Below are 18804 nucleotides of genomic sequence, written 5' to 3'. Positions count from 1 at the left end.
CAGTTGCTCCTGGAGGATTGCGCAGGCGCTGTATGCATCCTGCGCATCCGTGGAAGCGCAAAACTCGTCAAAACCGGGTAAGGAGCACGGGCGGGCGGGTCGGCCCTTCGCCGTTCCCGGAAGTTACTTACTTCCGGGTTCGCCGACCAACTGGTTTGCAGGGACCGCCGCGAACCGGTTGAAACCCACCCCTGATATGAACCATCATATCTGCTGGTGTCTTTGTAGAAGAAGGATCTTTGTTAGGGCTACAAATGTGATTTTTTTTTACCCACGCATGGCCAAATTATGTAGAGGAATGAGTTATCTAGAGAAGTTGTTATTCAATTGTTATTACAATTATTATTGTTCATAATGGTAACTTTCTATCCCTATAAACAAACAGGTGCTATAAAATTATAATTTTTTCATAATGTTTTAAAACATGTAAAACAGCTACAATCCATAAAGAACAACATCTATATACATTTACGTGAGTTACATGCAACATTCAGTAGATATCAATGTAAACATAGTACCACAGGTAAAAAATATAGAATAACAAGTCCCACTAAATAACTACTAGACCAGAGGAAAAACAGAAGCACTCAATCATATACATGTACACATGGGGCAAAATTAAGTTTATAATTACAATTCATGAATAAAGATGCAGATGGGGCAGACTTAAAAGTTCTCTTAATAATGCTAAATTACTCCAGGGAATGAACTGCTAAATAACTGGCATAGCTGTATTCTGGATAAATGCATTTTGGCTTTGAGCTTAATACAGCATAATATAGAAACATTTTACTTAAACTTTAAACAGGAACTGCAGTTTTAAACATGCTTGGAAATTACACCTAGTGAACTGTTGGAAAAATTATTATTTTTTGGTTTTTGATTCAGCTATCTTTATTTAGATAAAAGTTTGTAATTTTTCATAGTCAAGACAGGTGATAATGTAAGTTAAGATCTAACCAAATAATTAATCCCTTCCTCCCTCCCTCCTAGAATTTTTAAACCACTCTGATCAACAGAATCTGGATGGTATAGATAAATATTTTAAATATGTCATTTAACCTATATATATATATCCCATCACCCAATTAAAAAACTACAGAACAATAAAAGACCAAAAAAACCAAAAAAAACCACACCCCTTAATCAGACTGACAATGCAAAGTGCAAATAAACTTACTTAGAATGGAACTTCCTAGTTCAAACTTGAGCAGACAACTATGGAGCAGTAGCATAGAAAAGAAATAAGCTGTTCAGAATGAGAAATTTGTCTTAAGACTATTCCTTTCTATTATTATTTTTCTATAACTACACGAAACTATGGTTAAGTTGTGACTCTTTCTTTATGGCCATAAGTAATTGATTAGCATGGATCTCGCTCCTTCTAACTCCAAGACGTGGCCCAAGGATGTGAACGTTAGAGCTTCTTAGTAAAGATTTCAAATTCATTTGAATATTGAATTGACATAAAACTTAAAATGCTGTGATAGCACTATGCCAGTTTTGTATGAGAAATGTCTGATTCTAGGAGTATTATCATAAATTACTATTGTTGAAAAAAAAATCATGGCCATTATCACTAACTAGGCTGAGTGCAATTCAACATTTTCAAAGAGTTTTGTAATATTTTTTCCAGATTCATTGTTCATGATTATAATCAACTTGCTTTATCTCAGAATTATTTTCAGAAGGATCAAGCCAAATTTATTATTTTAAAAAATGGATAATAAAAGTGCATTTTTGTTAGGAAAAAATGATGATAATTATACTGTTAAATCAATTTCAGAATGTTATCTAATTTCACTAGAACATTTTTAAAAATAGTTTTAGTCTAGTGTTCACAAATACCTAACATAATAAATTCAAAACTCTCCTAATAAGTAATACAGTATTAGAAAGTGATACTTGATTGATTTATACTGCCATAAATCATAGCAATATATAAAAAGAAAATGGAAGATTGGACTTAAGAATTATCTTTTCACTGTTAAGCTTGCTGTTCACTTTCTGCGGTTAAGCTTGCTTCTATTTATTCTACTTCTGCAGTTAAAGAGACAATAATACTTGAACACAATATGTTCTATTTTATGCAATCACTTAGGACTTGATAATAGATATTTCTTTTGATTGTAATAATAAAGAAATATTTTCCATCAAAGAAATTTTACAATTCTAATTATAGTTTGGAAGGAAAATGGTTGATCCTCTAGCAGATATGTTATGATCTACAGTAGTTAATACTTTAAATATATTATTTTTGCTTTCCCTTTATTGTTTAATACCATGCCTCCTGCCTTATTGTGTCTGTGAACAGCAATATACAGTATCTAGTATCTATAATGACACCAGTTCAGCTACATGTTACATTCCTCTTGTTAGAGGCAAATTATTAATGTATGATTATTTAAATAATAGTGAAGTAAATTTCTTCTTGTGCCATATCCGTCATCAGACGTTGGCGATCATCTTGACAATCCTATTTTTATCAAAGGCTGAATGGAAAAGTGCTGTTGAGTTTTGTCCAAACACTTAGATTTTGAAGCCATGATGTTCTTCTTCTGCCTAGACCTCATTTGCCTTCAATCTTTAATTGGAGGATTAAGTGACATATTTTTCTGGGTGTCATATCACATGTCCAAAATACTCTAACTTTCAGTTTTGTATAGTTTTGATGATTTTCATTGGCTTTTCCAGGCAGCTTATCACCTCCTCATTTCTGATTTTGTTAACCCAATTTATACATAACAGCTGCCTGTAAATCCACATTTCAATGTTTCTAGTCTCTTCAAGTGGCTTTCTGTCAGAGACCAACTCTCTTTTCTGTAGACATAATCTAGGTTTATATAAATATCTAGATGTAAATACGAAGTCATAAGGAACAGAGTTTAACTTAAAGTAAGACTTCAAAAATACAAATAAAAGAGAAACAATGATTCTAACTATTCATGAAAAAGTTAAGGAAAAGTTCTGTTATTTTTATATAAACACACAAATACTATGCTGAAATGCTGACCTATATATATATATATATTTCTTTGCTTTAAAATTATATTCAACTCTTTATTGATCTTCACCCAGAGAACATCAGCATTAACTAATGTAAGGGAAACAATCTGATTTTGAAAAATGCGAACAATGCTAATATTCAATCATCTGAATCATTCCATTTTTTCTGTTGACTAATATGAATGCAACAAATAAAATCTCTTTCTTGCTCAATCTGCCAGATTAGAAATTGGCTCCATGAGTTGCTCCAAGAGCCGAGGTGGCGCAGTGGTTAAATGCAGCACTGCAGGCTACTTCAGCTGATTGCAGTTCTGCAGTTTGGCTGTTCAAATCTCACCGGCTCAGGGTTGACTCAGCCTTCCATCCTTCCGAGGTGGGTAAAATGAGGACCCGGATTGTTGTTGGGGGCAATATGCTGACTCTGTAAACCGCTTAGAGAGGGCTGAAAGCCCTATGAAGCGGTATATAAGTCTAACTGCTATTGGAACCACATTTCAGATTTCTGAATAGTTTAATAATCTGAAAATTTGATAACTGCAATGAAAGACAAATCTTGGATAAATAACTGCTTGTATAAATCATGTGCCTCACTCTATATAGCACAACATGTTTAATGTTAGCATGTGCTTAACAAACTGTATCTTCAAGCACCTTTGTATATTGTGATTCTTGGTCATAATTGTTAATGTATACATGCTATTTGCATTGTTAACTATGATTATACCAGTCACAATTTTTAGGTTGGACTGGAACGGAAGAAGACAGAATATAAACTTTATTTTGACCCCAAATATCCTTTTCTTAAATTGGTTTGAAGAGAAAGTTTTTTCCTAGCCCTCGTTCTTTCTTTTTTTAAGTTCTTTTTTCAAGTAGGATAGTCTTTTATCTCACATCGGATAAAATACATTGCTTTATACTATCCTTAAAATAACAAAACAAAACAAAACAAAAAGTAGGATCCAATTTCATCAAATTTGTTTGTATTTATAGCAATGAACAATCACTTAATTAACCTAATTATTTTGGATGACATTTAATGATAATAGAACTTACAATTCTAAAGCTGAATCCACTATTAAGCCTACCACTATTCTCTAATGTATTACTACTCAAAAAATAACTTCAGTTCTATTGCTTTCTTTCAGTGGGAATCAGAGGAGTCAAATTTTCATGATTCTGTTCTGTGCTATTTTTCCAGAGTTAGCCCAATTTAAATAAAAACATGTTTACCATTCCAGTACAACAGCTCATGTTTCCTTGGGTCTTAACTACATTTTCTTTTGCTCTGTTTAAATAGTCCTTAAAAACATTTTGTTAGTGTTTGCTAATGCCATCTCTGGCTACATGTTCACAGTGTGAATATGTTGTTGTGATTCAAAAATAGTGCCATTCAGATTTTTGTTTTGGGTGGCATTTTTTAATCATCATATTGTTTTTCTTTGCAATAGGTTTTGTGACAAACTGCAACTCTGGAATAAATTCAGGTGAAGGAGCTTTAGAAAGGTATTACATAAACAAAAGGGAGAAGCTAAATGCAATTATAAAAAAGACCCTAAACCATAGAACTAGTCACATCACAAAGCAACAATAGAGAATGAAATAAGAAAAACAATTCTAATTGGTTTGCATCAACTTGTATGTGGTATGAAAAATCTACAGCATACAATAGAAAACTTTATAAGTAGGAACTGATTATTTTAAAATATTAGATGGTGAACACATTAATTTGTTTAAAAGTTGTAGCTTTCAATGGAGGGAAAGAATAGAAAAATATGTAATGGAAATTATTCTTAGGTCAGGAAGAGGAAGAATGGTTAGTAAACATACAAAGGCTAATGTAGATGCTTGTAATAGCAATAGCAATAGCAATAGCAATAGCAGTAGACTTATATACCGCTTCATAGGCCTTTCAGGCCTCTCTAAGCGGTTTACAGAGAGTCAGCATATCGCCCCCAACAATCTGGGTCCTCATTTTACCCACCTCGGAAGGATGGAAGGCTGAGTCAACCCTGAGCCGGTGAGATTTGAACCGCTGACCTGCTGATCTAGCAGTAGCCTGCAGTGCTGCATTTAACCACTGCGCCACCTTGGCTCTTGGCTCTTGTAATGCTTGTACATACATTTGAAATCTTGTGACTTTTTTTGCTGTGGCAGAAACAGAAAGGTTTCAAATGCTTGCGACTTTTGGATAAGTCATTTGGGTAAGTGGATAATTTGGATAAGGATAAGATTCAGATATGGTATTAAAGCCATCTTTTAACATATATCAGAAAAGAAAAGATATGCTTTTTTACCATTGTCAGCTGTTTTACAGAATCATATTGGTTTATAAGAGCCATGGTGGTATAGTGATTAGAATGCAGTATTTCAGATTGACTCTGTTCATAGCCAGGAGTTTGATCCTGACTGGCTCAAGGTTGATTCAGTGTTCCATCCCTATGAGGTCAGTAAAATGAGAACCCAGATTGTTGGTGGCAATATGCTAACTCTGTAAGCTGCTTAGAGAGTGGTATAAACCAGAGGTTCCCAACCTCCAGACCTGCTACCAGCCATGGTTAGTTGAGAGCCAGGCTGTGCAAATAGTGGGTGAATGTGCAAAGGTTCATTTGCGCATGCGTAGGATTGGATTGAGCGTGAAAACCCATCTTCTCCCTCCCTGCTACTGGTTGGGGACTTTTGCTGAAAAGCACTATGAAATGATATATACTGTATTTTTTTGGAGAATAAGATGCACCTTCCCTCCCCAAAAGAGGATAAAAATCTGGTGCATCTTAGACACTGAATACAGCATTTTTAGCCTCCCCAAACCCCGCTCTCTTTACAAAAATGGATATGCAGAGGGTTTGAGAGGCCTGCAAAGTGTTCCTGGGGGCTGGGGAGGGCACAAATGAATGGGAAATGGACCGGTTTTTGCTTGTTTCCCCCCCAGCTCCCAGGAGCATTCTACAAGCATCCCAAACCTATGCATGCCCTGTTTCACAAAAAATGAGGCATACAGAGGTTTGGGATGCCTGCAGAGTGCAAAAACCTTTCTTAAAATTTACCTCTTCACAGTCTTGATGTGTCTTGTATTCCAGTGCATCTTATATTTCTAAAAATGTGTTATTACTATTGTCAACATGGGTACTTAGTTTATTTTTATTTTTTAAAAAATGTACTTTGTTAATCTATGATAGGTTGAAAGTAAAATATAAACATATACATTGCCTACTGTTATTACATTACAGTTATTATACTGAAAAAAACTTCATAGAATAGAGGATAATCAATTATAGAATGAACCAGTGTCGACCATATTCAGAAAGTTTTATAGGGAAGTCTGCATTGATACATAAAATGGTAATCCCACAGAAAATATTTAAAAGAGTATAAAAATGTCAATCTGTTTTTGGTTGTTAATAAAAATGCACAAAATGCAACAGTCCATAAGTGGCAGCTATCCATTAACATGGTTTTAACAAAGACAATGCAGTAGGCAAATTTTTGCCTGAAGAAATCTGGAAATAGGTAGAGAATCAGCTGTGAAGTAAATTAAAACTCATTTGATAAGAGGCCTTGGGATATTTCAAGAACTAGAATAGTGGCTCTAGGATTACTAAAATGATTCAAACTTTATATTAATTACTTTTGAAACAACATTCTATTATTGCAGTATTAGTTATGTGGAGATATATAGTGAAAAGCTAAGGGCCTGTTAGGAATATTAGGAAAAGGAGACAAATGATTGTATAAATCTTTCTATCTTGAAGCTGTTCTGTTTTACCTTCATCACAGCAGGAGACTATTGATCTCTTTCCCTAGAAGCTTTGATCCAGGACTTAAGCTGCAATGTGTGGAAGAGCAATTTTTTTACCCTTCTCTTTCCCTGCACGGTCTGGAAGACTCTGGAGTCCAAGAATAAGATTATAAGCACATCTTTGATACCAATGATTATTTAAGATGTGAGTAAATAGGTTTATTATTCATATAAAGGAGTTCTTCAACAGCCTTCACACAACCACCAGTTGCATAAGACTTCAAGAGTTTAGCTAAAATAGCTGAAAAGTTTAACATTACAGGATACCGCTTTCAAGGCTTATGGTATCCTGTGATTACCTAGAGATTCATTGTAGCAGAAAATTCAGCCCTATCGTCCAGTTCTTTGCCTCTCAAACTGTTTAGGGGCTTGATTTGGTTATTTTCTCTTTGTCAATTTTATTATTTCCTATTTCCTTTACTTACACTAGATGTAAGTAAAGGCACTAATATTTTTATATCATAGATGTTGACAGTTCAATAACTGTAAAACTTAAATAAAACACACTATATAACCCTAAATTTTAGTTTGATGGTATTTTGTGCAAGCAGAAAAAACTATCTAGGAATTTAATATTTTACGTATTTCTTTATTTGCTCAATAATAATTGCACACAGCATCATCATTTATGATCTTGCATTATAGAATTGCTTCTCTTACTGTCAATTACTACACATCATTACAGAAAATGCTTAAATTAAACTGGTTATTTCTATTTTGTATATAATTCATTGACAATATTTTCCCGTACTTAACACTGGCAAACACATTCAGAACAACAAAAAAGGGCTTGTCAGTTCTCAGTGCTAGCTGAATAATTATATACTTCACTATTCTATTTGTTTATAGCATTTATTTCTAATAATGCTAATCATCTGCAGTTATTCTAATAAAAAGTATATTATACCCTAAAAACATAATATTTTAAATATGAAGATATTTTATAATGGATATAAATGCATTAAAGTAAATAAGGGGATTGAAGCTATAATGCTATAGTTCAATTCAGTTTCACACATTGTTTAACATGCACTGTTAATAACAGCCATTGCTTAACAATGTGTGGATCTTCACATTATTCCTTTGTCTAATTGATTTATATTATACCATTGCCCAAGGAAGCCAACTCAAGCCATTAATAATATAATGAAGGGCTTAAATTAAAAAATAAAGCTGAATATAATTTAACATAATTCATGAATGATAAAGCCACAGTAAAAATATTAAAATTGATAAAAATGCAGATTAAGGCAATGTCATTCTTCTTCTTAAAGCTAGAGACTTCTCCCTGTATATTTAGTAATATTAGTGACATATGTTATTGTCCAAAACGTGTACAAAAAGAGAATGAAAAATAAGTCAATATTACAACCATAATTACATGAGAAAAGCCCTGTTATCTTTTTATATACACCACATGCACATGTGTGTGTATGTATGTATGTATGTATGTACATAAAAATGTACACAATGTACACAAAAAATGGTTTCCTGCCTGGAAGACTCCTAGGGTGGAGCTGAAAGGCAAAAGGGAAGTATGTTCTGTCCCATATTTGGGCATAACAGGTTATTTGACATAACACTTACTTATTTCTGTGGCTCAGCTGATAAGGGAGGAGAGCTTGTGTGTTAGTGGCTAATAGAAGTGCCTAACATGTAAAAACAGCCCAGGTTCAAATCCCAGTATCCCAGGTTATGGCTAGCTGATGACAGCTAAATAGCTTGGAATAGATCTATACTAGTCTCCCTTTATTTATTCATCAGCACATACATATACTCTCTCTCTCTCTCTCTCTCTCTCTCTCTCTCTCTCTCTCTCTCTCTCTCTCTCTCTCTCTCTCTCTCTCTCTCTCTCTCTCTCTCTCTCTCTCTCTCTCTCTCTCTCTCTCTCATCTATCTATCTATCTATCTATCTATCTATCTATCTATCTATCTATCTATCTATCTATCTATCTATCTATCTATCGGCTTCAATCATATGACCACAGCTGTCCATTTGAATTTTTTAATTTTATAAATGCCATTGTTGCTCAATCAGATAAACAATGGAATATTTTGTATTTTCGTACACATAAGATTTTTTGATCAACTGGGAAATATCTGTAAATTCATATTTTAGTGTCTTTAACTCCTGCAAAATCCATTAATTACAAGGTTTATTATTACAAAGTTTATTAATACAACCTTGTGAATATACATATTATTGTCTGCCGGGGTGGGTTGCTGCTGACATTACTGCCAGTTCAGTGCATGTGCACAGTTGTCTGTAAATAGGTCTGTGCATGTGCAGAACATTAAAAATGCCCCAAAACCATGCCATAGCAACCAAGGAATTGGTTTGGGGGTGTCACGAGACTGTATTCCCTAACGGTTCAGTGACCCAGTCACAATTTTCACTACTGGCTCACCCGAATCAATGTGAACTGATAGCAACCCATCTCTGATTGTCTGTTTACAAAGAACATTACATCTGGACTTAACAAACCAGCTACTAAGGTAATTTTTTGAAATTAGATTAATGAAGCATTAATTAATGTTTTAAATAAGTGAAATATACTTTTGCACATATAAACAAGGCTTTCTTTATCTCATAGATAGTTGACGTCTAAATCAAAGTCACAAACTACTACTAAGGTAGCAAATTGACTAGCAAAATTTCCTGGATTATACACACGATAAAATACTAAAAATATACTTGTCCAAGGAAAAATAAACCACATCAATCAACATTACTTGAATAAAAAGTAAGTTAGGGTTGTTTTGATAAACTGTTTCTGAAGTCTTATGATGTATCCTGCAACCAAAATATGACAATGGAAGTATAAATAATTTGAAAAGCACAAGCATACTTTCTTTATATTCATTAATGATAATTTATGAAATATATTATTAATCATATTATATTATAAGCTCTAACTGACACACAAATAAGAAGACACTCACCATTTTGATCTGTGATAATTGTGATCGCTGTGAACTGCTTTGGTGAAAAGCTTAATTCAGAGACACCATTCATGGCTTCTATTTCAAAAGTGTAGTTCGCATGGGACACAAAATCAAGCACAGTAACTGAAGAATTGATAAGACCACTATGTCTTGGAACAAATCGGATTCCTCCTCCACATATCTCACACCGGCTGGTATCAGTACCACATTTTTTACAAATGACACTATAGGTAAGGTCTTTTCTCCCTCCTGTGTCACTTGGTGGAGTCCATTCCAACATAAGGGCTGTTTCATTTATATTAAAAATGACATTCCTTGGAGCAGAAGGTGGTCCTACAAAAGAAAAAAGAAAATAATCAGTATTTATCAATAGCAATGTCTTATATTAATATGCACGTTCACACAGAACTTATCTTCTATCCTTGATTTACAAAAACAAATTGTGTAGGGCAAATATATATGAGCAAATAAGAAAAAAGCTGTGAAGAACTTTTTAAAAAATCTCTTCACAAATATCATATATAAAGGAAAAACATTCATTTTTGCTCCTACAATGATATATAAAATATTCTATAGTAGTGGGACATCAGTATTTAACTAAGCAAACAAAGAGCCGAGGTGGCACAGTGGTTTAAGGCTACTTCAGCTGACTGCAGTTCTGCAGTTCGGCTGTTCAAATCTCACCAGCTCCATCCTTCCGAGGTGGGTAAAATAAGGACCCGGATTGTTGTTGGGGTCAATATGCTGACTCTGTAAACCGCTTAGAGAGGGCTGAAAGCCCTATGAAGCGGTATATAAGTCTAACTGCTACTAAACATAAACATGTAAAACTAGGAATAAAATCAGATTAGAAGTATTATCCAAATTGAGGACACATTCAAGATACGGCTTTCAGAATCTAGCAACTGATGAAACAAGTGTAAAATATGGATTGACAGTTCTGAGATTTGACAAAATAATAGATAGTTTGGAAGCCTTTTGTAACTACTGTACAATTGCCACTCATAATTTGGCTAATGACTAACCAATATACAAGCAGATAAAAGCCCTGGCTGCATTGTATACATGGAGAACTTAAAGATTTTAAAAAATGACAGAAAAAGTAAATAGAATTCATTCTAATTTTCATACAGTATGTTATATGTTCATGAATCTTTTCCCCATAGGTAAAGGTTAATTTGCTATGATTATTTTTAATTGTGAACTGTAACAAAAGATCAAACTGAAAAAATATGGGCTTCAGCATGCATATGTATTTTGTATTCTTGTACCTATTTAAGAGAACCAAAATCAAATTATTAACAGTGGATTTCTCAACTTTTCTCAAAAATCATGGAATTGTAGTATTAAAATGCTTCAAACCATTTTGTTTTATCCTACAATAATAATTGAGATAAATGTGACACTTATAATAAGAAGGTATTCAAAACCTAATGGTGTTCAGCTTCTGGAGAGTTTCTTCACTATTTTGAAGTGTTTTTGTTAATAAAAGCAATATTTTTTTTAAAAAAATATTCTTATTGGCTATACCAACTGGCCATAAAATTCTGCATGTCCACTAATAATAATTTAATTGTGCTGCCAATATTTTCTGTATTTCATTTTTTAACTCCTTCTCCTCTAAGGCATATGGATCTTTATTTGTATTCAGGATATAATAAATTGTAAAGATGAAATAAATTGTAATCCATGGAAACCCATAATAAATTTGTTTTGAGAATTTTAGACTTTGCTTATAACAAAAATATGATTTTTTGTCCATTTGTATTGCTGTGAACAGGAAAATTGTTATCAATTGTGGTAGGAATGTTTATAAGTATAGAAATGACACTGTGCAGATTCTTAAGAAATAGACACCCTTCATACTCAAGGGCCCTCATGCCAATTTGCATGACGATTAAATTGGTTTTTAATTGCCATTAAATTATGCCAACTAAACTGTGATTTCATGCAAATATTAAGCTGTAATGACATGCAGTGAATCATTTACTAAGATTTAGAACTTGGAACAAAGATAGACAATTAATTATAATCCACAGATTCTGCTAAATTATGTGTCATTGGGATTTTATGAATGTGGCCTGATTGCTTTGTTATCACTTATACATTATACATAGATTATATATCACATTGGGGAAAGAAACCTGGCAGTCATAGCCTTTTTGGCAGACATCTGTGAGTAATACACTCTGGAATTTCCTTATGTTATATATTTTGTTTAGGCAAGCAAAATACATGGATAATTTTAAATTATGCATGCATTATATTCCAATCTTCTTCAGATCTAACAAGTAGTGAATGCTTATTATTGTATTAAAGGAAAAGTATATGATATGCACTACATAGACAGGTAAGTTGGTGCCACCTAAGAAATTTAGTATAATCAAAGGAATCTAATGAATATCTCAGAAATAACAGCAACAGTTAATATCAAGGATGTGCCTATATATCATCCATTCTCCCAGATTGGGCAGGGAAAGAAAAAGATAAAAATGTACTCCTTTAGAAGATTTATCTATGTATTGCTGAGTTCACACTGACTTGATACCAGATAATCAATTTATAGTATATATACATACAGAGTCACATCCAGAAAAATAAACACTAGTTACCACCCAATATTCCTAAACTGTAATTATTCTATTAATAATGAAGGTACTGCAGTGTGTTGTTGTTTTGATGATACATAAAACTGAGGAATACCCTTTCAATATGTAAGTGTCTTGGGTCTAGAGGAAAAACTAATTTGCATTTTTGATTGGCAAAAACAAATGCTGTTCTTATCTTTAAGATAAAGAGGGATAAGGGAAGAATTTTAAACACTAGGATCAATTAAACTTACGGGTACATGCCATAGTTGGTGGATCCTTATCAGCTCGAAAGTAACCTTTTTCACACTGACATACAGATGTTGCTTCTACGAAGGTTTGGCTGTGTGGAGGACACTTGGAACACTTTATATTTCCAGCAAATGCTTTATAGAATCCTGACCGGCAAGCTGTGAAAAAGAGGAAAGCAACTATACTTAATTTATACTTAAATTGCCTATTTGACTTTTTCAAAGCATGGCCACACTGAATTGTGATTAAGAAATGGAATCCACTTTCAGCTTTTGAAAGCACAGGTAAGCACCAACTGTATCCTATATGCTGTTCAAATCAAGAAAAGGAGAATACAAGCAGTCCTACAATTGGATCATCTGTGAAAATGTCTCTCTGCTTTTCATTAGGGTGGGGACTTCAGGGGCTCAACTGCACTGAGAGAAATTGCACAGCTTGTGTAAGTAACCTAGAGTGCACAATGCAGATACCTGGGAAATACAAATATAAAATACAAATTGCCCAGTAATTATTATATAATATTTATTAATATTTTATAGTTTATGAGTAATCATCAGCTTTACAGACACTAATAATTTTTCCATATATTTAACAGTAATAAGTAAATGGATGGCAACCACATAGTATAATTATTCGTAAATAAATAAAGGTTGACTTATGCCTCCCATCCTACTGAGTTCAGTAAAATGAGGGCCCAGATTGTTGGGGACAATATGCTGACTCTGTAAACCACTTACAGAGAGCTGTAAAGCACTGTGAAGCAGTATATAAGTCTAAGTGCTATTGCTATTGCCAACTCGTAATATGCCACAAATTTGCATTATGTTACAAATGCGATTTTAAAAAATTAAAAAACATGCACAGCGATCATGATGCCTACTTCTTTCATAATCCCTAGGAGACAGAAGAAAAGCATATTAAATATATTTGTAAAAAAAAAGTTGTCAGCTTTAACAATTTCATACCCTTAAGGCTGTAAGTAATATTTGAATTTTTGAGAGACTATTATGATCCCTTTCACAAAATAACTTCTACCATAGGGAAGGATACTCTCTATATAGATATTTTAGAAATCTTTTGTGACAAGTCACAAAATGATAAATTACCAAAAGCGGCTGATAAAGTTGCACCTTTCCAGAATGCTCCTGTTCTTTCTAGCTTAATTTATTACTATATTTTTCTTGTGTGTGAATGAGCAACTTAAATCAAAGCTTTGATCACTTGCTATTTAATATTCTAATTTTCTTATAAACCACCACCCAAGGGTATCTTTGTAAATAACTTTAATACCAGAGTCTAGTACTCTGTTTCTAGCATGCTAGCTAACATTAATCTTACTATTAGAATTAGTTTTCAAATAACAAAGTGTGAAATATACTGTCAAAGTGTATTATGAAATTCTGTGCAATGTTTGCATTTTTAGTAATTCGTGTCTTGATTTAGTTGCACTGAGAATTACAGTTTTATATATACTCTGGTGGATTACAGTTTCCAGGCCTGGACTGAAAAACTTTGTGTTAAATATTAGCAAAGTCTTTACTGTAATCTTATGGTGCTTTGAATTTTTGCAATCCAGATCTGAATTAATGGAATTTATAATAATCATTATAAATTATGCAGATGTTGAAAAACATTGCCTATGCAAGAAGTCAAAGTATGATTGGACTCCAGGGACTGATCAGACTGGAGTTTACTAATCCTTGGTCTTACTATCATATGTCCTTCATTTTTTTCTGCATCTATACATTTACAAATAATCCAACTTTGTAATACTGCCACTGAACTAGCTGATCAACATCCATATGTGAAACCAGATTTATGAACATATAGACCTGTTTAAACATGAAAAGTAAACCAATATTTATATACATTCTTGATTAAGATTGATTTAAATTGTTGACTAAGAATATAAATAGATATTTTAATATAGCTGAAATTTCACCAACTGTAAATTCAACATGGAAAAAAGAAGATCCAGTATAAACTACTCTCTCTCTCCCCCTTTTTATCTGTCAAATGCTAGACTGTTAAATGTTCCACAGTATATTATCTGTTCCATACCTAGGTTGTTCTGGTAGTATTTTGTAGGAAGAAAGATATGTCTTTTTTTCTATTGCTTTTTAAAAAGCATATTAACTAGAAACACAAAAAGTGAAAGCGAAAAATCCAAAAATTAAAAAAATGAGAATATATAAATATGCATGTTCAATATTTATACTACAAATAATATTTTAGAGTGACTGCAATCTATGAGAATAATTAATTATTTATTAAACACATTTATATAGCTTTCCAACTCACACTTAGGTGATTCCAGGTGACTTACAGCATTTAAAACTCCACCACATAAAAAACAACAAACACGGGGGGGTGGAGCCTGCCGCCGTCGGGAGCTCAACGAAGCTCCTGTCAGGACTCTGGTTCGTATATCTTATAAGATCTATAGATATCTCCCCTTTCTGGCAGAAAGGGGCAGGGAGAAGGTCAGTCGTTAGGATCTCTTTGTAATTCATAGCTTTTTTTTTGCTGTGAATGGAGAAGAGGTTCAACATTAGCTGAGCCTTTACTCCGGCCAGTTTTCCGCGCTGCCTTTTTTGCAGCCCTAGGCAGATTGCCCCCCCCCCCCAGGACAAAGCTAAGCTATTTAAATGTTAATCCGGGCGGGGACCATTCCTGAGGAATTTCTTCCATTACTATTCAAAATACCAGCTTCAACTTTGCAAAAGGCTCCCTTTCTTTTTTAGCTGCGTCACAAGATGGCGATCTCGTAGCTTTTGTGTTTGATGTGACGTACTTAGTCAGCCCTACCCTCCTGAAGGCTTCTCCGTACTAATTGCTAAAAGATTAACTGAGGGGAGCAGAGACGTTGATTTTTGGCTCGCTTGATTGCTTGTCTTTTATTTTTACTCTGGAATGGCTCCCAAATCTAAACAGAAGCGCTTCCTTAATAACATATCTCCAAAAACTGCTATGAAGCCGCTACCCTTGTCTCCTACACCCTCCACGGGAGATTTGCTAACACAAGAATTTCTTCTCAAAACGCTTAATGATTTCAGACAGGAAATTAATCAATTGATATCGGATTTATATGATCAATTTGATGCTAAAATTGCTCAGGCAAAGGAGGATATGATCGGAGTAATGACAGTCATGACAGATTATATTGCTGAAATGGAGGATAAATTGGAACTTTTGGAAGAAACTAACCTTAATTTGATATCCAAAATTGAAACCTTACAACAGGAAATTGAAACTGCTCAAAGACAACTTGTCATGATAAATTATAATAAGACTGCCTTTGCAATACGAGTTAGAGGACTGCGTGAAAACCAACAGGAGAATTTGAAACAGATTTTCTTTGAGGCTTTTAGCCGCTTGGTGGGAAGTCCGGGATTTAACTTTGATTGGCAGATTCAAAGAATTTACCGCCAGAATTCGTGGGTAGCAAAACAGCGACAGCTTCCGAGGGACATAATTATATACTTTACCACAAGGGAATCCAGAAATGAGATAATACAGAGGCTTTACGGAAAGAGGTTGAGAATTGATGAACAGGACTTGATTGTTTTCAAAGAGCTACCATCTCAAATATTAAGAACAAGGAGAGAGTACGCTTTCTTAACCGAAGAACTCAGAAATTCTCAGATCCCATACAAATGGGAAGTCCCAGCTGGTATTACAGTTACATTTGGCAACCAAAAACACCGCATTAATTCTGTCTGTGAAGCCCGAGAATTTTACTACGAGACCCTGAAGGCGGGACTTCCTGATTCATCCGGACCTGGAGAGAGACAAGGAGAAGGAGAAGACAAACAGCGAGACACGTGGCTACAAGGCGGAGGGTGTTGCTTTCCTCTTCCGGAAGGGCAGAAGACTAAAGAATAAAGACTAAGCGATGTTCTTAAAGCTTTATGATTCCCGTCTGGGATAAAATGGAAAAGTGGTATATTGATGATGAGACATGGAGACTGAAAGAAGCGTTGCTGATTGTGGACACATATTGTATATAAGATTTGTCTGAACTCTAACTCAAATTGTGCATGAATTATTTTCCTAGGCGAGGAGAGCGGAGATTGCGATCTTTTTGAGTTGTGGTCTGGGACGAACGGAGTTGGGAGGCGTGTGGGAGAGGGAAGGGTAGCGAAAGCTTAATTAGACTACTTGGGGCTAGAATGCAAGCTGATGTTTGTTTGAGTTGCTATTTCAATATAAGGTCAAGAAAGATTGGTCCGAGAGTCTTCAGGAAAGTGGAGTAAATATGGGAGGAGCAATGGACGCGGATAAAATATATATATGGACATGGATAAAGGCAGGGTGGAAGGTAAAAAATTTACATGTGGAGGTGGGTAAGGATAGAAAGGGAGGTGTTGGAAATGAAAAATGAAAGAAGTTCTTGAGTTTAATGGTTTTATAGAAAGGTTTGGATATTCGGATAAAAAAGAGATAAATTAACGGTTTGAATAGATAGACAAAGCAATGAGACTTTTAGTTGGGGAATCCTAATTGATCAACTTACCTGGCTCTAATATAGTTTGAAACCCTGCAAGTAGTAAAATAATCGAAATTTGGAATGAATTACATTGTTTAAGATTTATAGATAATGGGAAGCTGTGTTAACATAGTGGGTTTATTGACCCTTCTCTGTTTCTCCTTTCTTTTTGGGTGTGTGTGTGGTTTTTTTTTTCTTCTTTATTTTTTATTATTCCCTTTTTGTTTTGGCTTTTCTTTTCTTTTCTTTTTTTAAGTTTAAAGTTAGCTGGCCTTATTATACTCAAATGCTTGTTAAAGAATTATGCCGGGTATGGGACCTGCGAAGCCGTAAGGGGGTTAGGGAGGGGGGATTATAGGGGGGAGGGGGGAGGGTGGAATTACAGTTTCAATTCTTAGAACAATAAGAATTCACTTGTATACTGCGGCTCGTTTTCCTTTTTTTTTCTTTTTCTCTTTTATTTTTTTTTTTAAAAAAAAAACAAACTGATGGATACACCAAAGCGAGGAGAAGAGGGAAAGAGGAGGGAGAAGTAAAGAGGGAGCGAGAGGGATTGTAAGGAGGGTGAGATGGAGGGAGGGGGAGATGTCTGAGGGGGAAGGGAAGTAGAAGAGGGGAATGTTGGAGGGGTGAATGAAAGTTGGAGGGGGAGAAGAGAGGGTGTATGGGGGATTGAAGTGTTATGTTGGGGTTTTTTCTTTTCTTTTTTTTTCTTTTTGTTTTTCTTGTTACGTACAGTATATAAGTGATTGTATAAAATGAAAATGAAAATGAAATAAATAAAATGTATTTGAAAGAAAAAAAAATAAAAAAAATAAAAAAAACAACAAACACATGCCATTTACTTCTGTGTTAATTGGTATATTGAAGTCTGGGCAATATAGAAATTCATGTAAGCAGTTAGGTAAATGATACATATTTTGCATGAATTATTAATTTATTTAATGTAAGTTACCGATCAGTAATTAATATCTTAGATTTGCGCATGGTTTAAAAAATAGTCATGAAAAGTGAAAAAATCCATACATTAATGTAGACCACAGCAAAATCAGTGATTAACAATATTAATCACTATCCTTTTAAATTTTATGTGGCTTCCAATTTGGCAACATGAAAACAAAACCTTCACTTCTATAGTCATCTGCAGAGGATTTCTTTGAATTCCCACATGTTCTCCAAGATACAATGAAAGAAGACCATTGGTAAAAATCATTCTTGAGAAAAACACATTCTGATGCCAATCTTAGTCTTTTAGTATTACGTAAGATACTTTTCAGATATTTTTATCTCCCATATTAATAATGCATTATTTTACCCCACAGTAATATTAGTTATCTACTTAACTGTATTTTGCTTTTCATATACAGAAAAAAAACCTTTGCTGAAAAGTTAATTATGTCTAAGCAAAAAAAGTAACAATTGGACAACTTGTCCCAATTGATTCTCAATCTCATAAAAAGAACAATGAGAGCTATATGTCATCAGCAATTCAATAAACTAAGCAGTATCAAAGAGCTTGACAGAATAGAAAACTGTAAATAAATCTTTCAAATTGAAGCAGAAGTTCTATACAATACTGTCCATCTGAAACACAGAGTCCACATCAAGGACAGATTTAGAAATCATGAAAAGTCACAAAAGGATCCCAGAGATTTACTATGACAATGCTCCTATCCTTATCTTAGAACTCGCAATCCATTTAATCAATCAAAACATCTTTTTACTGA

At 34.0% G+C, this 18804-nt stretch overlaps 1 protein-coding gene across 1 annotated transcript in view; it reads right to left on the bottom strand.

Annotated features, from left to right (window-relative positions):
- EPHA6 (EPH receptor A6) overlaps window positions 1–18804 on the bottom strand; it is a 415820-nt gene that overhangs the window by 189382 nt on the left and 207634 nt on the right. The window contains exons 4-5 of the mRNA XM_087721464.1: window positions 12591–12746; window positions 9746–10081 (exon numbers count right to left, since the gene is read on the bottom strand). Coding sequence (XP_087577590.1) covers window positions 9746–10081; window positions 12591–12746 — 492 coding nt within the window. The remainder of the gene's footprint in view (window positions 1–9745; window positions 10082–12590; window positions 12747–18804) is intronic.

Source organism: Thamnophis sirtalis, unplaced genomic scaffold (assembly GCF_051295495.1).
Source record: "Thamnophis sirtalis isolate CommonGarterSnake01/CBP01778 unplaced genomic scaffold, rThaSir2_p1.2 scaffold_8, whole genome shotgun sequence".
In the NCBI taxonomy this organism is placed as follows: domain Eukaryota; kingdom Metazoa; phylum Chordata; class Lepidosauria; order Squamata; family Natricidae; genus Thamnophis; species Thamnophis sirtalis.
This window is presented reverse-complemented; position numbering and strand designations above follow the sequence as displayed.